General features: G+C 46.9%; 1 protein-coding gene across 2 annotated transcripts in view; it reads left to right on the top strand.

The window, feature by feature from the left end:
- DNAJC13 (DnaJ heat shock protein family (Hsp40) member C13) overlaps positions 1-25,724 on the top strand; it is an 876,382-nt gene that overhangs the window by 637,847 nt on the left and 212,811 nt on the right. For both annotated transcript variants that reach the window (XM_069211911.1, XM_069211910.1), the window contains 3 exons: positions 1,247-1,426; positions 15,569-15,727; positions 16,592-16,705. In XM_069211911.1, the coding sequence (XP_069068012.1) occupies positions 1,247-1,426; positions 15,569-15,727; positions 16,592-16,705 (453 nt within the window). The remainder of the gene's footprint in view (positions 1-1,246; positions 1,427-15,568; positions 15,728-16,591; positions 16,706-25,724) is intronic.

Genomic DNA, 25,724 nt, shown 5'->3' with positions numbered 1-25,724 from the left:
GTTGCGGAGTTGGAGAAGACATCCAGGAGAGGTAGAAATCAGTGGTCTCTGGTCTCTATCAGAGTCCTGGCTCTATATTAACCAGTTGGAGTTGCAGGTGATTCGCTTGGCTTTAAAGGCCTTCCTCCTATCCATCAAGGAGAAAGCTGGTTCTCTTGGACAACATTACTACCATGTGTCAATGCAACAAACAGGTACAATAGGGTCCTGGGCCCTGTGCCAAGAGGTTCTATGCCTCTGGAACTGGCTGAGTCGCCAGGGCATTTCCCTGGTTGTCAACCACCTGACAGGATTGTTAAATGCCGGGGCTGACAGACCTAGTTGACGACTACTAGTGGGTCAGGAATGACAGTTGGACTTCGGAGTACCGCAGGATGTCTTTCAGGAATGAGCGTAACTGAGTCAAATGACGTTGGTGAAGAATCCCACAATGCCACCTGCTGGTGCGCTGGGGTACTTCTTAAGATTTTTCAGATCCAGTCTGACTTCTGGGGTATAATCAAAAGGTTTGGAATTTGTTGTTGGAGTATATTTCAGAAAGGTACAGATGGTAGGTAACTTATTCAATGTTGTGCACTTCATGGTCAGTATCACTTATCTGGATAGATTTGCAGTCTTCAGAGACCCATAAGATGCTCCAGTGAGACGTGTGGCTCTCAAATGAATTAGATCTTTTTTATATATACAACCTTCCTCTTACAAAGGAATCAGTGAAGCATCTTACTGAATCTGCCTGGTGAAGCATCATAATCATCTCTAGCGGAAGAATTGCTCAATACTTCCCACTGGGAATAATTCACACAGCCCCTGAAAGGTTATATCCCTCTTCTTTGAAATCCTTTCTGTACTACAGGACTACATAGGCTCTTGACTTGGGAGAGCACTGGGTTTTCTCAATAATTAATTTTATTTTCTAGAATGCTACCTGCAAAGTCTTTGTTAGGCACATTCTCGGTAATCCAGTCTGAATCCTGCAAGTTTATAACAGTCATTACGACACACCAATAGGCACTTCATACATTGAGCTTTTTTGTTAGATCTGTCTGTGTATATCAGTCATGTGGGGCTGGTCAACCATGCCATTACTTGTTTGTTAACATAGAGATGAAACAAGAACAGTGATGGGTAGTATTTGTTTGACTGTTCAGTCTTTACTTCTGAATTTTATTGCTTTGCATAAAAAACTATTTCCTGCATGTAACATGTTCATTTGTTAACTAAACAACGTTTCTGATCTCATTTTTAGAGGGTTCCACGACTATTGGCACTGGCAGTGGAGTGTGTCAGTTCATTTGCAGTTGATTTCTGGCTGCAGACCCATTTGTTTCATGCTGGGATTTTATGGCACTTGGTTGCTTATCCCTTTAACTATGACTACACACTGGAAGAGAGCGGTATTCAGAAGAGTGAAGACACAAATCAGCAGGTAAGTAGGTTTTATGTTTTGTCTGCTTTATGTTCTTTCAACCCTTATCCTGGAATCCAAACAATTACAAAATTATATTTAATGTATATGGGTTTTATCATTAATGCAAAGAGGTCTCTATTTGGCATCTTCTAACAGAAGATGCTGACCAGGTTGTATTGCACGTATTTAAGTGGTTGATATTTTCAGGAACCTTTTAAAATATTTCAAGTACATTTAGAACAAAGATTATAGCTTTCAGCAGATTCTTCACAGTGTGAATATCCCAGATGCCACTCTAGAGCCGGACACTCTTCAATAGCTCTTCCTCACAGATAAGGTCACTGTCTCCACTTCGGTACATACAGCACCTTGTGATGTCACGGGAGCCATAAAGCACCTCCATTGGCGTGATGATGTCAGTTCTATTTTTTTCTGTGCCATCAACACTTTCCAGAGCCTTCTAAGACGTGTTGATGTTTTTCACCCCAAAAAATATTTTTAGGTGAAGTTTTCTGTTCAGCATGTCACTGCCAAAAACGGTACAGATTCAAGCCGTGTTGGTACTGTGATGGTCAGATGTCCACCACAGACCCCCACAACATCTGCCTCTGTAGCTTGGGATCAAGCCACAATGTAGGAGCCTGCTCATCATGTCAGAAGATGCATCATGTAGTGCTTAAGAAAAAGGAGGACAAAATGCTTATAGTAAGGGCGCTAGTAGGATGACAGGAATGCCCAAAATTCCGACAGAGGTTGAGATCCTCAGAATCTGCACCTACTTCAAAACCTACAAAGAAAACGAGAATGAATCTCAACGCCACACATCACAAATCAATTTAGCAAGACCGTGGACTTCTGTTGACCTGGCGCCGGATCAAGAACTGTCAAATAAGCCCATGGAGAATTAGGCGTCTGAGGCCCATGCAACCTGAGGTGGTCGGATCCATCAGTGTTTCTGAATGAAAATGTTATACATCTTCAGCAGATTCCTGGCCCCATCCGGAGTGCAAGTCCACCAAATGGGTGCCTTGGCCTTCTCCTTGGGAGGTTTACTAACCTTCCTTCAACTACTACCAGTTCTATGATTGAATCAGATCCCATTTCCGGTCCAACCCGTACCTCATGGAAAGGATGAGGCAAAAGACAAACACGTGTGAAAGCCCTCCCCAACCCCTGCCCCTCCTTTTCTTCACTTGCACCAGAAGTGTCCCTATGTTGCGGGCATACAGGAGGTTTCTCTGCACTTACGGTCGGGTCTGAGCACTACCACTTTGCTGTCTTTCCATTTGGCCTCACAGCTACTTCGGTCAATTTCTGACCATTTTTTTGTTTCAACATTTGTCGACTTGTGAAGAAACATGGTGTATTAAGTTGTGTGGTTGTGTGAAAAGCCTGTGTAACACACTACCCCATCCCCTTTAGGGCCAGTCGAGTTTCGTAACAACCTGTGTGATACACTACCTCAACCCCTTTAAGGCCAGCCAAGTTTTGTGTCTTAAACCTTAGCTCAACGATGGGTAGCTGTAGCTGTGGCTGTGAGCAGTCAGGCTAACACAAAGGAACTAGTATAAACCATTTAAACAGCACCAAAACAGTTGAAGAAATTAACAAGACAACAAAGGAATCCGACAACCAATTAAAAAAAAATCACACTGTATTTTTAGACACCACAATGAAAATATCCACTGGAGGTTTCTGGAAATATAGAATTGACAAGGTATAGTAATTCAAGGCATTTGACTTAACCACAAACAAGCATTGGCAAATTCAACAAATTTGACATTTAGAAATGTTTTCAAGAACAACTTGTCAGACTGGAAGGAGGTTACTTAGAGTAAATTTGGGCAACCAACTCCGACAGAGGCAGTCAAGGGGACCAGCAAAGTCCAACAGAACAGTTCCGTCTGTAAGAATAGCAGTCTTCAGTCCAGTTCCAGGGCCAGTGGCTCCTAGCCATTGACTTCTATGCAGTGATTCTGATTCAAATAATAATAATAATAATAAGAGACTCTGCCTCCCCCATTCCACTCTGAAGCCACCAAAATCATCTGCGGCGTACCCCAGGGTTCGATCCTCAGCCCGACCCTCTTCAACATCTACATGGCTCCGCTCGCTAACATCACCCGATCTCACAACCCCAACATAATCTCATACGTCAGTGACACCCAGCTGATCCTCTTCCTCACCAAGGACACCGCCAAGACCAACCTCCACGAAGGAATGAAGGCCATAGCCGAATGGATGAAGAACAACTGCCTTAAAGTGAATTCCGACAAGTCTGAGCTCCTCTTCTTCGGTTCCGCCCCCTCCGCATGTGATGACTCCTGGTGGCCTGCCACACTGGGAACCGCTCCGATAGCCACCGACCACGCACACAATCTGGGATTCATCCTGGACCCCTCACTATCTGTGACCCAGCAAGTCAACGCCATCTCCTCCTCCTGTTTCAACACCCTCCGCATGCTCCGAAAGATCTACAAATGGATCCACACAGAAACTAGAAGAACAGTCACCCAAGCCCTCATAAGCAGCAAACTGGACTATGGCAATGCCCTCCACGCAGGAACCACGGCCAAACTCCAGAAAAGGCTGCAGCGCATCCAGAACACCTCTGCACACCCCATCCTTGACATCCCCCGCCACTGCCACATCACAGGCCACCTGAGAGACCTGCATTGGCTTCCCATCAACAAGAAAATCACCTTCATACTCCTCATCCACGCTCACAAGGCACTGCACAACACTGGACCAGAATATCTCAACAGAAGGCTCTCCTCCTACACCCCGACCCGACAGCTCCGCTCCACCGAGCTCGCCACAGTCCCACACATCTGCAGAACGACATCCAGCGGCTGATCATTCTTGTACCTCGCCACCAAGATGTGGAACACTCTTCCCACCCACCTGCGTCAGACCACCGACCTCCTTACCTTCAGGAAACTTCTCAAGACTAGGCTGTTGGAGCAGTAGCAGCCACCCGCTCCAATCAGCGCCTTGAGATCCTAACGGGTGAGTAGTGCGCTTTACAAATTCCCTGATTGATTGATTGATTGAAGTAATAGAGGATGCTGAAGTTGCTGTGCAGTCAACAGGGGTCTTCCTAGGCATGCTTCTTGCTCCATAGTCCTGGTGAAGTGATTCTGTCCACAGGGGTCTATGTCCCACGAGGTCTTCAATGGGTCAGCAGAAGTCCAGGTGCCACTGGGCTACCAGTCGCCCTTCACAGCGGTTATAGCAGTTTCCTTCTTTTGGTGATAACTCTCCTCCTTGGTGACCAATATACTCTCCAAAGACTCTCCTGGGTCCAGCAGAATCGGGTGCAACTTTTGAACATCGGGTCCTAGTCTCATGGGTTGCCTGGTGGTGAGGAGTGATGACCTGGGCAGTCAACTAGCCCCAACAAACTTCTTCAAATTTTTAGACCTGTGCTGTGAATAGGAAGTCAGCCAACTGACTTTTGGGTGTGTCCGTCTCATTTAGGCTTGGGGAATGGCTTCTCCATGAGAAGGACACAGCAGACACAGTCATTTTCTTCGCTAGCCCAAGGAGCAGCTGGTGTAGTGCAGCTTCGATGAAGCCACTTCTTTGCTGGTTCCAGGGTCTGCAAGGCTGTCCGTCTTCAGTTCTTTTTTTCTAGTCAAGCATGATCTGAGTTCTTTGGGCTGGGGGTGTCTCTTTTAGGCCCAGAATGTGCCCCGAGGTGAGATCATTCACTAGCCAATGGGCTACTAGATTCCTTCTCGTCTGATGACAACTTTCTCTGAAGTGTTGCATCTTGATATCCCAGAAGGACTCACGCTGCCCACTCAAGATGGCGGATTCCCTCTGTAAGAAACTAGGCATTTTGCAGGTTTATCCCCACTTTTTGCCCCCATTTCTCACCGCTAGGTACTGGTGTAATCACTATGAAATTTCCTGAGCCCTGCTACACATGACTCAGTCCATGTGCTCTGACACAGTGGTATGTTTAATTGGCTTGTGCCCAATTGGCATCGCCCAACTTACTTGTCATTCGGAGACCTTCACCCTATCTTAGATCTGCACCTTCTCAATTCCTTCCTGAGGAAGAAGAAATTCAAGATGCTAACACTTGCTCAGATGCTTTCTATGTTCAACCCTGAAGACTGGATGACAGTGTTGGACCTGCAGGACTCCTGTTTTTATATCCCCATCCTGCAAGCCCTTTGACGTTATTATGTTTCATGGTCGGCCAGGAACTTGTCCAGTTCTCTGTGCTCCGCTTTGTTCTCACCATTGCCCCTTGGGTGTTCATGAATGAATGGTTGCAGCACATCTGTGGAGATTGGAAGTACCAGTCTTCTTCCCCTACCACATTGTCTGTCTGCTGAAGGTGGTCTCCCCACAGGCAGTTGTCATCGACCTGCAGACTACAGCAGACCTGCATTCGCTGGTGTTCACTATCAACATGTCAGTCACATATGACTCCTTCTCAGATTCTCCCTTTCATCAGAACCACCTGGACATGGTGCGATCCTGCGCCTACCCAGCAAAGCAGAAAGTCCAGTTTACCCAGGCAACGATCACAATATCTCATCCTCAGTCCTGCATTTCAGTGAGGCGGACGCTGAGACTGGTGGGCCTGATTGCCTACTTGTAGGAAGTTGGCTCTGTATATACTATCTCAAAGTGAAAGATAGTGTGCACAGAGTCCAAGGGTTCCCCTTAGAGGTTGATAGTGGCAAAATTAGATAATTCTAATGCTCTATTTTGTGCTAGTGTGGTCGAGCAGTAGGCTTATCAGAGGGTAGTGTTAAGCATTTGTTGTACACACACACAGGCAATAAATGAGGGACTCAACTCTAGGCCAGTAGTTTTATATAGAAAAATATATTTTCTTAATTTATTTTAGAACCACAAGATTCAAGATTTTAAGTAAGTACATAAAATGCAAGGTACATCACACAGGTAAGTATAGAACGTTGATTTAAAACAGTAGTATACATCGTTTTGGTTAAAATGGCAATGAGCTATTTCAAAAGTGGACACAGCAAAAATCAACAGTTCCTGGGGGAGGTAAGTTTGGTTAAGTTTCTCAGATAAGGAAAGCACTTACACAGTCAGTCTCCTGGGCATAGGAAGCCCACCGTTGGGGGTTCAAGGTAACCCCAAAGCCACCGCACCAGCAACACAGGGCCAGTCAGGTGTAGAGGTCAAAGGAGGGTCCAAAACACATAGGTGCCTTTGAAGAACAGGGGTGCTCCGGTCCTAGTCTGCTTACAGGTAAGTACCTGCGTCCTCGGGGAGCAGACCAGGGGTGTTTTGTAGCGCACAGGGGGGGACACACACAAGCCCACAAAACACACCCTCAGCGGCACAGGGGCGGCCGGGTGCAGTAGGCAAAGTAGGCATCGAGTTTGCTATTGAAAGCAGTGGAGGGACCCGGGGGTCACTTAGACGATGCAGGCAGGGTACAGGGGGCTATTTGGGCCAGCCACCGACTGGGCTAGGATGAGGGCCGTCTGCTGGTCACTCCTGCACTGGTAGGTGGTTCCTCTCGGTCCTGGGGGGGGGGGGGGGCAGGTGCAATGCTTGGTCCAGGCGTCAGGTTCCTTGTTAACAGGCAGTCGCAGTCGGGGGGGGCAAGCCTCTGGATCCTCCCTGCAGGTGTCGCTGTGGGTGTGCAGGGGGGGGGGAGGTCGACTCAGGGTGCCCACATCGTCGCCTGGGAGTCCTTTCTGCGGTGTTGGTTCTCCTGAACACGAGCTCGGGGTGTAGGGTGCAGAGTGTGAAAGAGAGTTCTTTGAAAGTTGCTTTAAAGTTGCAAAGTTGTTGCAGTTTTTCAACAGTGCCACTGTTCTCGGGAGTTTTCTTGGTCCTTCGGGTTCAGGGCAGTCCTATGAGTCCTCAGAGGTCACTTGTCCCTGTCGGATGTGTCGATGTGCAGGTTCTTTGAGCCTGGAGACATGCCAGTAGGGCTGTGGCCAAGTCAGTGTCATCTCCGTTGTCTCTGCGGGGCTTTCAGGTCAACAGTCCTTCTTGTTGTAGGTTGCAGGAATCTGATTTCCTCGCTTCAGGGTCGTCCCTAAATACTAAATTTAGGGGGGTGTTTAGGTCAGGGGGGCAGTAGCCAATAGCTACTGTACTTGAGGGTGGCTACACCCTCCTTGTGCCTCCTCCCTGAGGGGAGGGGGCACATCCCTCTCCCTATTCCTATTGGGGGAATCCTTCAAACTAAAGATGGAGGATTTCTAAAGGCAGGGGTAAGGAAATGCCTCCTTGGCATGGTTACCCCCTGACTTTTTGCCTTTGCTGATGCCAAGTTATGATTTGAATGTGTGCTGAGGCCTGCTAACCAGTGTTCTTTCCCTAACCTGTACATTTGTCTCCACAATTGGCAAACCCTGGCATCCAGGTAAGTCCCTTGTAACTGGTACCCCTGGTACCAAGGGCCCTGATGCCAGGGAAGGCCTCTAAGGGCTGCAGCATGTCTTATGCCACCCTGGGGACCCCTCACTCAGCACAGACACACTGCTTGCCAGCTTGTGTGTGCTGGTGGGGAGAAAATGGCACCAAACTTCCCAGATTTCAGTGTAGCCATTATGGAACTGTGGAGTTCGTAATTGACAGACTCCCAGACCATATACTCTTTATGGCTACCCTGCACTTACAATGTCCAAGGTTTTGCTTAGACACTGTAGGGGCATAGTGTGTACCCCTGCAACTATGCCCTCACCTGTGGTATAGTGCACCCTGCCTTAAAGCTGTAAGGCCTGCTAGAGGGGTGACTTACCTTTGCCACAGGCAGTGAGAGGTGGGCATGGCACCCTGAGGGGAGTGCCATGTCGACTTAGTCATTTTCTTCCCACCAGCACACACAAGCTGTGAGGTAGTGTGCATGTGCTGTGTGAGGGGTCCCCAGGGTGGCATAATACATGCTGCAGCCCTTAGAGACCTTCCCTGGCCACAGGGTGCCTTTGCACTAGGGGTACCATTTACAAGGGACTTTTCTGTGAGCCAGGGGTGTGCCAATTGGGGGAACAATGGTACAGTTTAGGGAAAGAACACTGGTGCTGGGGCATAGATAGCAGGGTCCCAGCACACTTTCAATCATGACTGGCATCAACAAAAGGCAACATGTCAAAGAGTAACCATGCAAAGGAAGGAAGTTCCTTACACAACTGTATCCTGCTACTGAAACAATCTAGCTGACATATGCAGGCTCTCCAGTGGAATCTTAAGTCCCAGTGAGCCCAGCACCAAGGAAACCAATCTGATCAGGTCGAGTTATCAGAGGAGACAGTAAAAGATCTGCAGCTGTGGCCGCTTTCATTGCCCCTCCTCACCCCTCTAAAGTTCAGAAATGACTCCATCGGCTTGACACCGAAGTGGGCCCTAAGCTGCACAGGTCTAGATGGACTGGGTGCAGGATTTGGGGGATGCCAATGGTCTAGACACCTCCCCTGACACTGGTATGCTCTCTTTTCCTACTGTGGCTACGGAGGGGGGTGCCTCATATTCCATGGTGGTGAGAAGGGTGGCTGAGGTCCCGGACCTCGAGCTACCTTCTGTGGAGGTTAGGCTTAATATCCTAACTGACGTGCTATAGCCGGGATCTTCCTCTTCCGAACCCCTTCTTCCCTTTAATGAGGCACTGACAGATGTCCTTTTGGGTACTTGGTCCAGACCCAGCACAGGGGCTCCTGTGAATAGGACGATTGCCCGCCGCAATCGGCCTGTGCCGACAGACCTGATATTCCTCACCCAACACCCCATGCCTGAGAGCCTTGTCATCCAGTCTTCCTCTTCATCTGGCGCATTCCCTGCCGCATCTCCGGATAGGTAATCAAAAAGACTGGATAATTTGGGGAAGGAGTTGTTTTCTTCCAACAGTCTAACGCTGCGTGAACACTGCATGCCTTTTGGGCTGCTATTCCCATACTCTCTGGGATACGGTCGCGCAAGTGCTGCCTAGAGTTCCTGAGGAGGCCCAGACTATCCTTTCCCAAGCCGTAACAGATGGGAGGGATGCAGCGAAGTTCATGATTCGTTGTGGACTGGATACAGCCGACTCTGGGCAGATCAGTTGCATTGACAGTGGCATTGAGATGCCACACCTGGCTAAGGACATCTGGCTTTTCAGCTGATGTCCAGCAATCCTTGATGGACATGCCCTTTGATGGCACACGTCTCTTCGGAGACAAGGCGGACTTGCGTTTGAGCTCTTTAAGGATTCCCGAGCCACAGCCACACCCGCTTCTAGACCCCAGCAGTCCACCTTTCGCCCCTTTCGTGGCTATGGAAGGGGCACCCAACCGCGTCCTTCTCCCCTGGCCATCGACCCGCGCATGCTGTACAGCCCCTGTGCGGCTGCAGGATCCCACGCCCCTGGGTATCAAGGAGCCAGTGGGTCGGCCAGTCCACCCCCACCCCCTCCACAGCCTCCAAGTCGTCCTAGTACGTGGGTACACCAGGAACCAGTTGGCGGCAGGAATCGCCATCACCTGCCTCAATGACAATCCATTACCTCGGACAGGTGGGTCCTCCAGATTGTCCGAAGGGGCTACTCTCTCCCCTTCGAGACACCTCCTTCAGTCATGCCACCTTCACAGAAACAAGTATCAGAGGATGATATGGCACTTCTCCGCGAGGAAGTCCAAGCCCTTTTGGCCAAAGGAGCTATAAGAGAGGGTTCCTTTGCACAGGTTTAGGTTGTGGTTGCTATTCCCGCTACTTTCTGGTGCTGAAAAAGGACAAAAGTCTTCGTCCTATGTTAGATCTTCGGTCCCTCAACCCCTTCTTCCAAAAGGAGAAGTTCAGAATGTTGACATTGGCTCAGGTCCTTTCTGCCGTGGATCCCGGAGACTGGATGGTAGCGTTGGACTTGCAGGACGCATACTTCCACATTCCCGTCTTACCGGCTGACAGACGTTACCTACGATTCGTGGTAGGTCACGAGCACTTTCAGTTTACCGTGCTCACCTTTCGCTTTACCAGTGCCCCTCGGGTGTTCACAAAAGTGATGGTAGTGGTGGCAGCTCATCTGTGCAGGTTAGGGGTCCCAGTCTTTCCCTATCTCGACAATTGGCTGTTGAAGGCGAACTCTCCCCAGACAGTCGTCTCCCACCTCCAGACTACAGCAAACCTTTTGTAGTCGCTGGAGTTCACTATCAACGTGCCAAAGTCACATCTGACTCCTTCTCAGATGCTCCCTTTCATCGGAGCTGTTCTGGATACACTGCAGTTTCTGGCATATCTACCCGAAAAGCGAGTCCAGGATATTCAGGCTATGATACCGATGTTTCAGCCTCTGTCCTGGATATTGGTGAGAAGGACTCTGAGGCTGCTGGGCCTCATGGCCTCCTGCATCCTGCTAGTTCAAAATTCCAGATGGCATATGCGGGCTCTGCAGTAGGACCTGAAGTTCCAGTGGGCGCAGCATCAGGGGAATCTCTCCTACAAGGTCCTGATCTCGGAAAGGAACTGCGAGAGACCTGCAGTGGTGGTTAACAAATCCCTCTCCTTTCTCCAGCCAGGTCTTACAGTTGTGACAGATTGCGTCACTCCTGGGATGGGGTGGCCACATGGGAGAGACGGAGATCAGAGGCGGTGGAAATAGGGCTCCATATCAATCATCTGGAGCTCTGAGCGATTCGACTAGCATTGAAAGCATTCCTTCCCTCTCGCAAGAGGAAAGCAGTGCAAATGTTCACAGACAACACCACCGCCATGTGGCACTGCAACAAACCAGGCCTAGTGGGGTCGTGGACCCTTTGTCAAGAGGCTCTTCGCCTTTCCACCCATACCCCTTCTGCCCAGAGTTCTGAAGAAGATCCGGCAAGACCGGGCCCTAGTTATACCTGTGGCTCCGGACTGGGCACAAAAAGTCTGGTATCCTGAGCTGTTGAGCATGGCCATAGCTCCTCCGATCAGACTGCCTCTTCGGGAGGACCTTCTGTCGCAGCAGCAGGGGAGGGTCCTCCATCCAAACCTGTCCACCCTTCGCCTCTTTGCGTGGAGATTGAGCAGCGACAGTTGACGTCTTTTGGCCTGCCACCTGAAGTCTGTAATGTTATCTTGGCAGCCAGGCGTCCCTCAACCAAAACCGTATACGCCTGTCAGAGTAATTTCTGGCATGGTGCATCGACAAATCTGTCGATCCTCTATCTGCTCCTCTTTCTCAAGTCCTCCTCTTTATTCTTTCCCTTGCCCAGCAGGGTTCCACACTGGGCACTCGTAAGGGATATCTTTCTGCTATCTCTGCATTCTTCAGGTTACCAGAAAAGCCTTCCTTATTTAAATCTCCTATTGTTGGAAGGTTTCTTAAAGGTCTCACACATCTCTTTCCTCCTATCCCATTCATCATGCACCAATGGGATCTAAACCTGGTATTAACATACCTTATGTGTGCCCTGTTTGAGCCGCTTCACAACTGCTCTTTATGGCTCTTAACCATCAAGACTGTCTTTTTAGCCGCCATTACCTCTGCCCGCAGAGTAAGTGAGCTCCAGGCTTTGTCATCTAAGCCACCTTTCCTGGCCATGCATCCTGTCAAAGTGGTACTTCGCATGAGGGCTTCTTTCCTACCTAAAGTAGTGACACCCTTCCATGTCGGATAGTCCATCACCTTGCCTACCTTTTATGTACCCCCACATCCCTCTCGTGAAGAGGAGAGACTCAACTGTCTGGACCCCAAAAAGAGCGTTGGCGTTCTACCTTGATCGTACCAAAGACGTCCGGGTGGACAATCAACTTTGTGGGATACGTGGGTACAAAGAACGGGAAGGCGGTGCAGAAGAGGACCATTTCATGGTGGGTACTCTTATTCATCAAAGTGTGCTACGCTCTGGCTAAAAAGCAACTTGCTGAAGGTTTGTGCGCTCACTCCACCAGAGCTACTGCTGCTACCCCAGCGCTAGCACGGGGCGTTCCAGTCCTGGACATCTGTCAGGCAACGACGTGGGCATCTCTGCACACTTTTACCATACACTAGTGTCTAGATAGTCAGATCCGAAGTTACGGCTACTTTGGCCTTTTGGTCCTGCAGGACTTCTTGGTGTGATCTTGGTTCGCAGCCCACCACCGGGGATGGTATTGCTCGGGTACCTATTCAAAGGTAAGGAATCTGCAACTTGAAGTCTCTATCAGATGTACAAGTTGCTTACCTTCGGTAACGATATAGCTGGTAGAGACATATTCTAGTTGCCGATTCCTTACCGACCCGCCTATCCTCCTCGCTCTGCGAAACTACTTTCTTGGTACAGGAACTTCCTTTTAAGAGCCCTAGTTTTGGCGCAACACTGTGTTCTTCAAGGATCCGCGCTACTGGCGTGGAAAGTCGTGAAAAGAAACTTGACGTCAGCATGCCGGGGTGGCGCCTAAATATGACGTTGTCATCCCGGCGAACACGGCACCCCCGGAATCGACCAACGCCACCTGATTGTGCACAGAGGTACTGCTCGAAGAAAAATCTCCAGATCCAGTCTGATGCCTGGGGAAATTCAAAGGTAAGGAATCTGCAACTAGAATATGTCTCTACCAGATATATCGTTACCGAAGGTAAGTAACTTGTACGTTTGGCGTACACCCAATTGCATTAGCTCAACTTGCTTGTAAGTGTTTAGCAAATAGCACTAGGGGCACCTAAGGCCTGTAAATTTAAGTGTCTCTTGTGGACTGCAGCACTAGTTGTGTCATCACCGGTATGACACTGTAAAACATGTCTCCCAGACTGCCATTGCAGACTGATAAAGAAGTTTTAAACTGCTAATTCATCTTTACCATTTAAGATAATGGAAAACTGCAGTTTCCCCTTTAATAGATACACCTCAGCCTTGCTAATTTCTGACTGGGACTACTAATGTTGGTACTGTAAGAAGAATAAGAACATTAAATCATATTTCATGATTACCTCGAATTTAATGTCACTGGTGGGCAAAGTGCAACTTTAGAAGTTACCAAGTTAGTTGCCCAATGTTATTCAGTGCCTGTGTATTGTTGCACACTAGGATTGTCCTCACCGACAGCCTTCTGCCCTCCTAGGGAGACAAGTGAATGACTCCCAGGAAAGGGCACAATGGAAGACTGCCTGAAGGAGATGTGTTACCTTTCCCTGGCAGGTAGCCACACTGGTGTTGGCCTAAGGAGTGAGCGTCAGAGGGGAAAGCTGCCTTTGAAGGGCAAATGGTAAACACTTGGAAGAGCAGCTGCTCTGTTGTTTAGGAAGACAGACTGGCACTCGGGACAGAGAGGGGAAGCCAGATGTCAAACCGTTTTTTCATGTAGCCCCCTGGGTAGCCTCACCCCTGGGTTGTGCTAGGGAGCTCTACACGTCGAGAGAGGAGTTCTGTCATCTTGAGAGTGTCAGAACAGATTTCTGTGATAGCTAGATGCCATGCTTCACAGGAAGTTGTCATCAGGCGTGTGCTAACCTGATAGCCCATTGGCAGTGACCACAGCTTCCCCTTAGGGCTTTTTCTGGACATAAAAAGAGCACCCCTGGCACCCAGAACTCAGATCTCATTGGACTCCAGAAGAAGACAGAAGAATGACTGCCTTGTTGCACCATGGACCAAACGAAGAGAGAGAACACTGGTTTGGACTGCACCTGCTGAACCTGGTGGGTAGCAAAGGAGAAGGGACTGTGCCTGTTGCGACCTGCTTGTGGAGAAGTCAACACTTGAGCCCAGCCAAAGCAAGAGACGCCAAGGGTTAGTTGGCTGACCTGTTTGCAGCACAGGGCCACAACAGCAGAATATACCTGCTGGGGTGAGTTGGTAGCCAAGATTCCTGAATTTGCCGCTCCTTACTGCCGTGCAGCCAAAGGGACCAAGGCTCTACACTCAAAAGTTGCCCCTAGTCTGCTACACATGGGAGAGTGGTTGGAGTGCAGCTACGTTGCCCAGAATACAAGTTACTGTGAAAACAAGGAAACCACTGTATTGGGTGAATGGCAGCCCAGTGGAGACTGGACTTCTGCCAAGGCTCAAAAGGACTTTAAGGACCCCCATGGCGGGGATCAGCTCATCAAGCCTGTAGACTGAGAAATAGCCTGAGGAAGACCTTGACGACTGAGAAGAATCTTCAGCATGCTGTATCCCTTTCATCAGGACCACGCCATAGAAGCCAATGGCAAGGAGCCACTGACGCTGTAACCAAACTGAGGAATTCTTTTCTAGACAAAGTAACTAGTTTGGGGACCTTGCTGGTACCACTGGCTGGCTCCCTGCCAGAGTTAATCACCTGAAGTAACTCAAAGTAACCGCATTGATACTTACCAAAGTTTATCCTGAAAAAAGCTTTTGGGTCAAATTCATTGAATTTGCCAGTACTTGTTCACAATTAAGAAACAAGTAACTATTTTTAGAAGTTGGTGTCCGGTTGCATTTGTGTCCCTTGTATTTCTTCTTCAATTGTTTTGGTGCTGTTTAAATGCCCTACACTCATTTCAAATGGCCTTAGAGTTTCTTATGACCATGTGTGCAGTCCACCCCCCACACACTGTAAACGTGGATCAGTGTGGAGGCAGTAATGATAGCCAATAGTTCTGGGGCTTCCTTGTCTTGCTCTTATTTCTAGAGACTTTAATGTAACCGAGAGAAACCATTGAGAGAGACAAGGCGGATAGCACTGTGATTACCCATTTTGGCATATTGTTAATCCTGACACTAATCAAGCGATAGTTGTCTGATTGATTCCCTCTCATTTATCCCTTGTCCTAAGTCACTAGTTAGGTTCTGCCTTGTTCCTCTTCACCTCTACTGTTGCCAACATGGTGGGATTACTTCTATTGATATACTAGACAGTGTTTATTTGCGGATGGCTGTCCAATGCTGTATTCTATGGATGATGTTATCGCATCCACAAAAAACTGATTGGCCTTAATAGGAAAAGTGTGTGTGGATTCCCTTCCTGACCCTTGCCCTCAAATAACCAGTTTTTCTGTTTTGAGCAATTATATATTTTATTCCTAAAATATCCATTACGATCTAAATTTGCATTTCGTTCATAGCAGAAAATTGTTAGTGGCATGAGATTTGTATTGGTTTAAAATCCTGAAATTATTAGGTTATTTAAAAGGTGCCTTGTGACTTTTTGGCAAGTCATTTATGCTTTGAATCACACAGTCTCATTGCTACCTTCGACATTATGAATCCTGCTTTGTAAACTCAAATCTATGTTGTTCCATGTTTCTTTTGACAGGAAGTGGCCAATAGCTTGGCAAGGTTGAGCCTCCTTTCTTTGAGCCGGCTTGGAGGATATTTATCTGATACTCCTGAAAACCCTACTGTAAGAAAAAGTTTGGCTGGCCTGCTGACACCCTACGTCTCTAGGAGTATGGCTGTATCAAGTCCACCTGAGGTACAGAGTACTATGTGTATTTTGTTCTAATACCAATACACTCTCCTTGTATCCATTTGGCATGCTTAGTCAATATTTACTGCTTAATCAGTAGCATTCTGGGGTATTGAGCATATGATTCTCACTTGCTAATATTCGGCCAACTTTATATGCACTGATTTTGTCCTTTATTGTGTCACTTAAGTAACACACTTTGTCAAAATCAGCCTCTCAACTCCGATTATGTTGTCATGCAGCGATGATGCAATTCACTTGAACAAATATTAGCTATATTCTTAGTTAATGAATGACTTCACTTCATATCCTTCAGAGACGCTAATACTCTGTGACTGTTTTTACATCTCTATCCCGCACATAAGAAAGTGTTTTAAACACATTTGAGTTGCTATTCCTTGAATGAACAGTAAACATTGTTTACTTGTTGCTTAGTCCTTAGTAGCTGTTTACCTGTTTCTTAGTCCTTAGTAGCAGTATATTTTCTTCCAAGATTTGTGATATTTTATTTTAGTCCAGTTTCAAACTTAATAAGACATTGAAAGCACAAGATAATAACAACTGCCTTCTTGATGATCTGATTTGTCTGTGAATCACATGTTATATTTGTATATAAACGTATTTACACTCGCACATGCATATATTTGAGTGTGTACATATGTAGACATAAATGCCTAGTCTTTGAAAGATTGTGATATAATTTCTACTTTGCATTTAGAAAGTTGTTTAGTGATAGTTTCTTTTACTGTGAATCGACTCTGAGCTATCTCATTTTACTATCCAATTTTAATTTAATATCACTCCGGTATATTACGTTCTTCTTGGATTGCATTACTATAATTTACACTTGATTTTAACTCTTCTTCCTAGATTCTGAAGATACTCAACAGCAATACAGAAAGCCCCTATTTAATCTGGAACAATGGAACCAGAGCAGAACTGCTTGAATTCCTTGAATCTCAACAAGAAAGCATGGTTAAAAGAGTGAGTCACCTTTTTGAATATTTAAACTAACCATGTTATGGGCACTGGTCGGGTAGATGAAAAATCATGGTTCAGTGTTTTAAATGAACCTTCAGGCCAAGAGCAATGGCATTGATTTGAGAAAACAGTCTGAATTCTCTAAAGTTTAAATTGTAATTGCTTTATGTTGGCTTGCCATTGAACTTTGTGTCACAGTTATAAGTCCCAGTAAAGCAATTTAGCTGTCCTTCTTTGCAAGATCTGTAAATTGAAGATGATTACGTGGGTTAGTAGTAACACTTCTTTACTTCACTTACAAAGGTTGGAAGTGCTGGTTGAAGAGATATCGAAAACATTATCTTAAAAATCAAATTAATGAAAGGTGATGAAGAGGAGGTATTGTTTGAGCTTATTAGGATAGAAATCTTATAGGGCATCATAGTTCAATCTACCAGAGTAAAGGCTGCTACATTGGCCTCCCAAGGGGTGTTTTCCCCCTTGAAATGGCCATCCATTATTACATGTAGCAACAGCTCATTTATTTGTTGGGAGGCAGGGTAACCCATAGAATTTAACATTACTATCAACAGTAATTAACAGTACACATACAAGAAAGTAAATAGGAGAGTAGTGCTTGATGCCCAATAAAAAGTGCATAATTTATTTGATTATCTTTAGAATAGTTACAGAACAAGGTAAGTTACATGTTTCATGGGCACACAAGAGCAACAAACATACTTTTGAAATACACTGAACTTAAACTTTAGTTTGCAGGCCAGAATCACCCTTCTAGATACATAATAAAGTGCCAAATATCAGATGTTTTCCTGAATAACCCTGTAAAACCACAAGAAAATGAGAAAAAAGCAATAACCCATCTAGGTTGTGCTGCAGGATTTACAGAGCCTAATGGCTCCTTTTGCTGAGTGTATCCAATCTCGTTTTAGAATTGAGATTAGTCTGTGTTTAGCGACAATATTCTTGTCCTAATCAGAGCTGCATATGATAAGATTCCAAGATAAAATTTATCAAATGTTGCTTTCATGTTATGAGTACCCATCCATTTATGGTAGGGTTCAGTTATCCACTTACTTTTCAACTAAAGGAACTCCTACTCAGGGGCCTAGTTTCATACTGCAGAAAGGTTGGGCCTTGGAACCCCATATGACCCTTGTTTAATGACAGATACTACTGTCTTATTGATCTTCTCTTCCCAACCCAGATTCATATATGTTTAAACCATTATAAATGCTTTATTCAGTAGTCTTTTAGAGCATAAATAGAAAAATAAAGAGGACATTCTAAACTGGATGCTTTGGACTTGTTTTTTCTGGGTGCACCACCACATTATTTGTGACTGAATTCACATATTACTTATTTCATTATAGCTGTGGGGAGACTTAAGCAGCCATGTTAGGGAAGGTGTTCTCTGTAACAGGCTCATGCAGTGTACAAGGCCCTTTATCTTTGTGTCAAACGCTGTAGTTGTTACGACTTCGGCACAGTTAACGTTTGGGTGGGTAAAATTGCTCTCCCCCAAAATATGAGAACCTTCTTATTACACCCAGTCTGCGTAGTGATATGGCCGTACTCTTAGCATTTTGTTGAACCACTTAGTATTATCTGAAACTCGGATGCCAAGACAGTTAAATTCCAAAACCTGTTCTGTGGGACATGCATGAGACTGATATTTGATTTAAGAGTTGTAGACCCCCTCTCAAGTCATTTATTTAGTCTTTCATACATTTATACATAACTCCTCCTTCCGGAGGAAATGGAGAATCTCCAACAATTTCAAAAACAACATGGGTATTTTTGACATCAAGTCCCCGGCATGTTCCACAAAAAAGAGAGTTGTAACCTAAGTCCCACTTACGATGGGATCTGCAGGGGATGAGCTTTTATTGGCCACATGAAGATTCGTATACAAACAGAAGAAGCATTGACCAAAATGCGGCCTTGTTTGACTGCTCTCAGCACATAGTTTCTCAGCACTGCTGTTTGTATATGTACGGCTGGGAGGAAGAAGGCTTGTTATGTGAGTTATACTATAAAAATGTCCTTGTTAAGATGGTTGTGTGCTGCAGCATATTCCCATCTTTTAGTTTGGGACTACAGTTATTATTAAGGGTGTGTTTTATAATGCGAGAAACCTGTAAAACTAAGATGTACAATAGATTTATATACGGTATGTGCTTTAATGAAAATTGGCTCCTCAGGTTGGGTTAATAGATAATAGATGCAAAAAAACTGAGATGTCTGAACTTGCAAAAAGAAAGATTGGAATTCTAAAAGAAACTGAAGAAATCAAAGTGGGACTTGGTCCCCTCTCTCCATTCTTATTCACAGGAGACAGCAGAGGAGCTGAGTAGTGGATCTCGATCCATATCCCTGAATTGGCTGACTTCAGAGCCAATCCCACAGCTAGTTCTCGGATGACCAAGTTTCTTGGTCCGACTGCCACTTCCAACAGATCAAAGGTTCCATGCAGTCATGCTCTGGCTGTTCGGATCCTTGCCAACTCCTCTGGCATGCCTTCCGGCCCCAAGGAGCTGAGAGTCCTTCCAACTAAGTACCACCTGCGGGTTTGCCCTTAGCACTAGTTGGACTTTCCAAGCATGTTATGATGCCTCTGGCTCCTGTGGGAACTCTACCTCCGGTTTCCATGATCCACGCCAGTCCCTGGAACATTGACGCCGGTACTGAATCCATCTATACTGGACAAAGAGCTACACATAATGCTGTCAAACTCTGAGATGGCGTTGGTCTGACCTTGCCTAACACTGCATCCGACTACAGTTGATTCACCGCTTCCTCCACCTGGTCTGCTATCTCCATAAGAAAGACACCACATACACTCTTCACATTTTGGCATGGACTTGGATAATGATTATGAAGCGGGTGATGAGTTGGCTCAACCCTACGAAGACAACAATTGGTATGATAATTTGCAGGGGGCTAGTGGTCTCCATACCTCCCCTAAAATAGGTCCTCTCTTATCTGGTGGACCAGCCACTGAGGAGTCTGCTTCCTACTTCATGGTAAAGTCCTTGACCTCTAACTTCTCACCTTGGAGGTACAAACTAATATATTGACAGAAGTTCACCAGCCGTGACAAACCTCTACTAAGCCACTTCTGCCATTTAATAAAGATTAACACACACCTTATTGGGATCATGGGCCGAACATTGCTCTGGTCCACCGGTCAACCGCCAAATTGTGTGACGCCCCTGCCGATCCCACATATTTATCTTATCACCTCTCCCCTGAAAGCTTGGTGGTGCAAGTTTCCGCAAGCAAAACTATCCCCAACACATTCCCAGCTACTCCCGATAATAGAGAACCAAAGCGTGTTGAAACCCTTGACAAGCAAGTATTTTCATCCACCAGCTTGGTGCTTAGGTCAGAAAATGCCAGCTTTGTACTGGGGCAACATTCCCACACCTTTTGGGTCCCACTTGTCGTCGAAGACCTCTGACCTGTCTTTGCCCAGGCCATTCAGGATAACTGAGATGCTGCCAAGTTCATGATGCGCAGTAACTTGGACACCACTGATTCCATTTAGTGGGCTATTAGCACCACTGTGCCATTTCCAGCTGCTGTCCACCGTTTTTCTACTGATTTCTATTCATTCCTCATGGGCATGCCATTCAAAGGGGCTCACTTTTTTGGAGACAAGGCAGACTCTTCTCTCCAGCGGCTCGAGGAAAGCAGGAACCCGGCACTCTCCCTGGGCTCATCTGCCTCTCCTCGCCATCCGGAACAGCCTTACCTGCAGAGGTACCTCAGACTGCCAGCCAATCCAGTCCCAGCATGGCTCCCAGCTATTTCACCATCACATCTGTGTTGCCCACCACAGCCAAGGTCAACGGGCCGCCCGTTCCGCTACCCCTCCTCTCCAATCCCCATCTGCAAAATACCTTTAGCGTGCTCTTAGTGGGCACAGCCACACAATTGGAGGCAGGATCTGATGATTTTTGCAGGGTTGGCAGGCCATAACTTCATACAATGTGTGATCTTCAAATTGTTCGGAAGGGCTATGCCCTACCATTTCTTTCTCCGCCTCTACACCTTCCGCCATCTCCCCGACGACTGACTGAGGAACATCTTTCTGTTTTGCAGCAAAATCCCTTATTGGTAAAGAGGCTATCAAGAGGGTGCCTGCGCTAGAAGTAGGACATGGTTGTTACTCCCACTGCTTCCTGCTGTCCAAATAGAAGAGAGGGATCCAAACTATTTTAGACATGCACCTATCTCAGTGCTTTCCTATAGAAGGAGAAATTCAAATGCTCTCTCTTGCCCAGTACTTGTCTGCCCTAGTCCCTGGGCACTGAATGGTAGCATAAGACCTGTAGGACACCTATTTCTATATACCCATCCTGATTGCCCACAAGTATTACCTGTGCTTTGTGGTGGGACAGGGGCGTTTTCAGTTTTTTGTGCTACCTTTTGATCTCTCCAGTGTCCCTCTGGTGTTCAAGAAGGTAATGGCGATGGTGGTGGCAGCACATTTTGGAGTTCAGGGGTGCCAGTCTTCTCTTACCTCGATGACTGGCTGTTGAAGGCAGGTTCAACCCAGGCATTCAACAAACAACTCCAGACTAGAACGAACCTCCTGTCATCTTTGGGGTTCACTTTCAACATGCCAAATACACACCTGACTCCTCAGACACAGCACTTCATTGGAGCATTTCTGGAAATGGTTCGGTTTCGTGCCTTGCCCCCGTGAAAGAGAGTACAGGACATTCAGGTTATGATGCCGATCTTTCTGGTCCTAGATTTCAGTGAGGTCAAATCTGAAGCTGCTGGGACTGAGGGCCTCCTACATCCGGCTGGTCGAGCATGCCAGGTGGCATATGCAGGCTTTGCTGTGGGCCAACATCAAGGAGACCTCTGCAACCACGTTCGACTTTCAGAGGAAAATGCAAAGATCTGCAGTGGTAGTTTCCAGACTTCAGTTGGGTCAGCGGCAGACCCTCCCCTTCCCTGAACCCCTCTCTTCCCTACCCAGAGATGATAATGGTGACTGATTGTAAGAAGTTGACTCTGTATATACTATCTCAAAGTGAGAGATAGCGTGCACAGAGTCCAAGGGTTCCTCTTAGAGGCTGATAGTGGCAAAATTAGATAATTCTAATGCTCCATTTTGTGGTAGTGTGGTCGAACAGTAGGCTTATCAGAGGGTAGTGTTAAGCATTTGTTGTACACACACAGGCAATAATTGAGGAACACACACTCAGACTTAACTCCAGGCCAATAGTTTTTATATAGAAAAATATATTTTCTTAATTTATTTTTAGAACCATAAGATTTAAGATTTGAAGTAAATAAATAAAATGCAAGGTACTCCACACAGGTAAGTAAGGAACTTTGAATTAGAGCAGTAACATACACTGTATTGGTTAAAATGGCAATAAGCTATTTTAAAAGTGGACACAGTGCAAAAATCAACAGTTCCTGGGGGAGGTAAGTAAGGTTAAGTTTCTGAGGTAAGTAAAACACTTACAAGTTCAGTTTCCTGGGCATAGGCAGCCCACCGTTTGGGTTTCAAGGCAACCCCAAAGTCACCGCACCAGCAGCACAGGGCTGGTCAGGTGCAGAGGTCAAAGGAGGGCCCAAAACACATATGCGCCTATGGAGAACAGGGGTGCTCCGGTTACAGTCTGCCAACAGGTAAGTACCTGTATCTTCGGAGGGCAGACCAGGGGGGGTTTGTAGAGCACTTGGGGGGGGGGGGTACAAGTAGGCATACAAAACACACCCTCAGCGGCACAGTGTCGACCGGGTGCAGTGTGCTTAGCAGGCATCGGGTTTTCAATAGAAATCAATGGAAGGACCCGGGGGTCACTCTAGTGGTGCAGGCAGGGCACAGGGGGGGGGGGGCTTCTTGGGCCAGTCACAGACTGGGCTAAGCAGAGGGTCGCCTGATTGCCGCCAAAAGTGGGGGCAGTGGCCAGAGGGGCGGGCATCTCCACTAGCCCTGGGGTGCTGTAACAAAAGGGATGAGCCTTTGAGGCTCACCGCAGGTGTTACAGTTCCTGCAGGGGGAGGTGAGAAGCACCTCCACCCAGTGCAGGCTTTGTTTCTGTCCTCAGAGAGCACAATGGCACTCACCCCAGGGGGGGAGAAACTCGTCTCAGTGGCAGGCTGGCACTGACCAGTCAGTCCTGCACTGAAGGATTGGGTAAATTACAGGGGGCATCTTCTGAGATGCCCTCTGTTCGCATTTTGTAATAAGTGTGGGTTTATTATTCTGAGACGTTTGATACCAAACTTCCCAGTATCCAGTGTAGCCATTATGGAGCTGTGGAGTTCGTTTTGACGAACTCCCAGACCATATACTTAATATGGCCACACTGTACTTACAATGTCTAAGAATAGCCTTAGGCACTGTAGGGGCATATTGTTTATGCGACTATGCCCTCACCTGTGGTATATTGCACCCTGCCTTAGGGGTGTAAGGCCTGCTAGAGGGGTGACTTACCTATGCCACAGGCAGTATTTTGTGGGTATGGCATCCTGAGGGGGATGCCATGTCGATTTTGCCTTTTTCTCCCCACCAGCACACACAATCTGCAATGGCAGTGTGTATGTGTTAGGTGAGGGGTCCCTTAGGGTGGCACAACACATGCTGCAGCCCTTAGGGACCTTCCCTGGTCACAGGGCTCTTGGTACCACTGGTACCTTTTACAAGGGACTTATCTGTGTGCCGGGGGTGTGGCACTTGTGGAAACAATAGTACATTTTTAGTGAAAGTACACTGGTGCTGGGGCCTGGTTAGCAGGGTCCCAGCATACTTCTCAGTCAAGTCAGCATCAGTATCAGGCAAAAGGTGGGGGGTAACTGCAACAGGGAGCCATTTTCCTACACTGATGCATCACTTGTGTGATGGGGTGCCCATCTGGAAGAGGTGGAGTTCAGAGGTCTCTGTTCTCTGGTGGTGTCCTGGCTCCACATCAACCTTCTGGAGCTGAGGGCCATCCGCTTAGTTTTGGAAGCTTTCCTTCCATCGGTCAAGGAGAGACTGGTGCAGGTGCTTGCAGGTAATAACACTGCCATGTGGCACTGCAGCAATCTGGGCGAAGTGGGATCATTGACCTTGTGTCTCTGGAGCTGGCTGGACCACCAAGGAAGTTTCCTGGTGGTGTATCACCTGGCAGGATCATTGAATGCCAGGACAGACGGAACTCGGTTGTTGGCACCTAGAAGATAACGAGTGGCAGTTACACACTGGAGCAGGATCTCTTCCGCCAATGGGGAGAACACTGGCTTGGTCTTTTTGCAATCACATACAACGTGGAATGTGAGGACTTCTGCCTGTTAGTTTCTGTGAGGTTGCACGATGAGAGACACGTTGGAACTCGGGTGTTCTCTATACATTTCCACTAATACCACTCCTGTCCCGAGTTCTCATCATCATAAACTTTATTTCGGCATCCAGTGCCATAAATGTCACATCGCACCACAATAAATAATATCTTAAAATTCATAAAATTAAGCTTGGCTAAAAATTATTAAAACATGATAATGCACAAAATGCAGTACAATAAAAGAGGAGTGTGGCAAAACACAGTTCCGGGATACAGTAATGGTGCAGAAATGAACATGTAAGACTGTTGGGACATAGGGTTAGGCAGTCTTAGTCAATTTCTTTCTGATGCGCCACATTCCTCTGAGAAATTTGACAACGGCAATGGGCAGACTGGAGTCTGATGTTAAAATTCTCATGGCTGCAGCGTGATCTCGGGTTCCGCGCCATTTGCAGGTTTGCATGAGCCATTTCCTTCGTATGGGAGCATAGAAATGGGCATGCAAAGAGGACATGGGCAGTTGACTCCTGGTGCAGATTGCAGCAGGGGCATAACTTGTTACTAGGGGCCTTATTCTGGCATCTGCTGGTAAAGGTTTTGAGAGGTAGGGAATCGAATCTGAATTGCATATAGAGCTTCCTATTGGTTGGATCAAGAATGCTGCCCAGGTAAGATTCTAGCAACCAGGTAGACTTGAAGTCCAGAAACTCGATAGTTAGTCGCCCTAATGAGAGCGAGCGAGATACAGACTGGGTTACCCAGGAGCAGGACTTCACTCTTTCTTTGGTTGGTGGTGGCCCTGTGTATGAAGAGTTCCATGAGTCTCCCATCCCAAAGGCAATCAATGCTGTCTTAAGTGAATGGATCCACCAGATCTTATTGGAGGTGTCCAAGGAACAAACTTCCCTAAACGCGGTGGCATAGGAGGAAAGTTTGGAAGTTGCCATGATTCTCCTCCAAAACAACAGCGGTGTGTGACCGACTATGGCAGGCCAGACCCAAGTGCAAAGGAAGAGGCAGGGTGCTCGGGGCCAGGGAGGTGAGCTTTCTCATGAACATATTCTCAGTACGGGTAAGCTCCTTTGCATCCTCAAAGCCCCAGAGTTTGGCCCCGTAAAGTGCTGTACTAACAGGCTTCATATTATAAATCTGGAGAGCAGCAGCTATTGGTCATATAGTTGATGCCTGGTGCTCCCTTAGAAGGACGCCCACTAGCTGGCTAAATTTTAATGATGCAGAGTTGATATAAGCTTTTCAAGACATTGAGCCAGATAGTTTAATTCCCAGGTATTCAAAGGTGTTAACTTGTTCTAATTTAGATCCGCCTAGGGAAAGGTTCCCCCTAGATCAGGGTTCTGCAAAGTCGGTCCTGAAGAGTCGGGTCCATGCCAGATTTTTAGCATATCCACATTTAGAAAAAAGATGTTTCAGAAATCTACATTATTCTAAATGTGGATATGCTAAAAATCTGGCATGGACCCGGCTCTCCAGGACCTACTTTGCAGAACCCTGCCCTATATGACCTGTGAGGGTTAATGACCATGAACTTGGTATTAGAGGTGTTTATTTCTAAGCCACTCTTGGAGCAGAAATGGTCAAATCGATTCAGCGAGGATTGGAGGCCCATAAGGGTTTAGGATACTATCAGGGTGTCTTCTCAAGAAGATCAGGACTGACTGGGCCCAAGTCCTAGTGGCCCTGGGTGGGGCACAAAGAGCATGGTACCCAGA

Source organism: Pleurodeles waltl, chromosome 10 (genome assembly GCF_031143425.1).
Source record: "Pleurodeles waltl isolate 20211129_DDA chromosome 10, aPleWal1.hap1.20221129, whole genome shotgun sequence".
Classification (NCBI taxonomy): Eukaryota; Metazoa; Chordata; class Amphibia; order Caudata; family Salamandridae; genus Pleurodeles; species Pleurodeles waltl.
The sequence above is the reverse complement of the archived record's forward strand: the minus strand, read 5'-3'. Positions and strand labels throughout refer to the sequence as shown.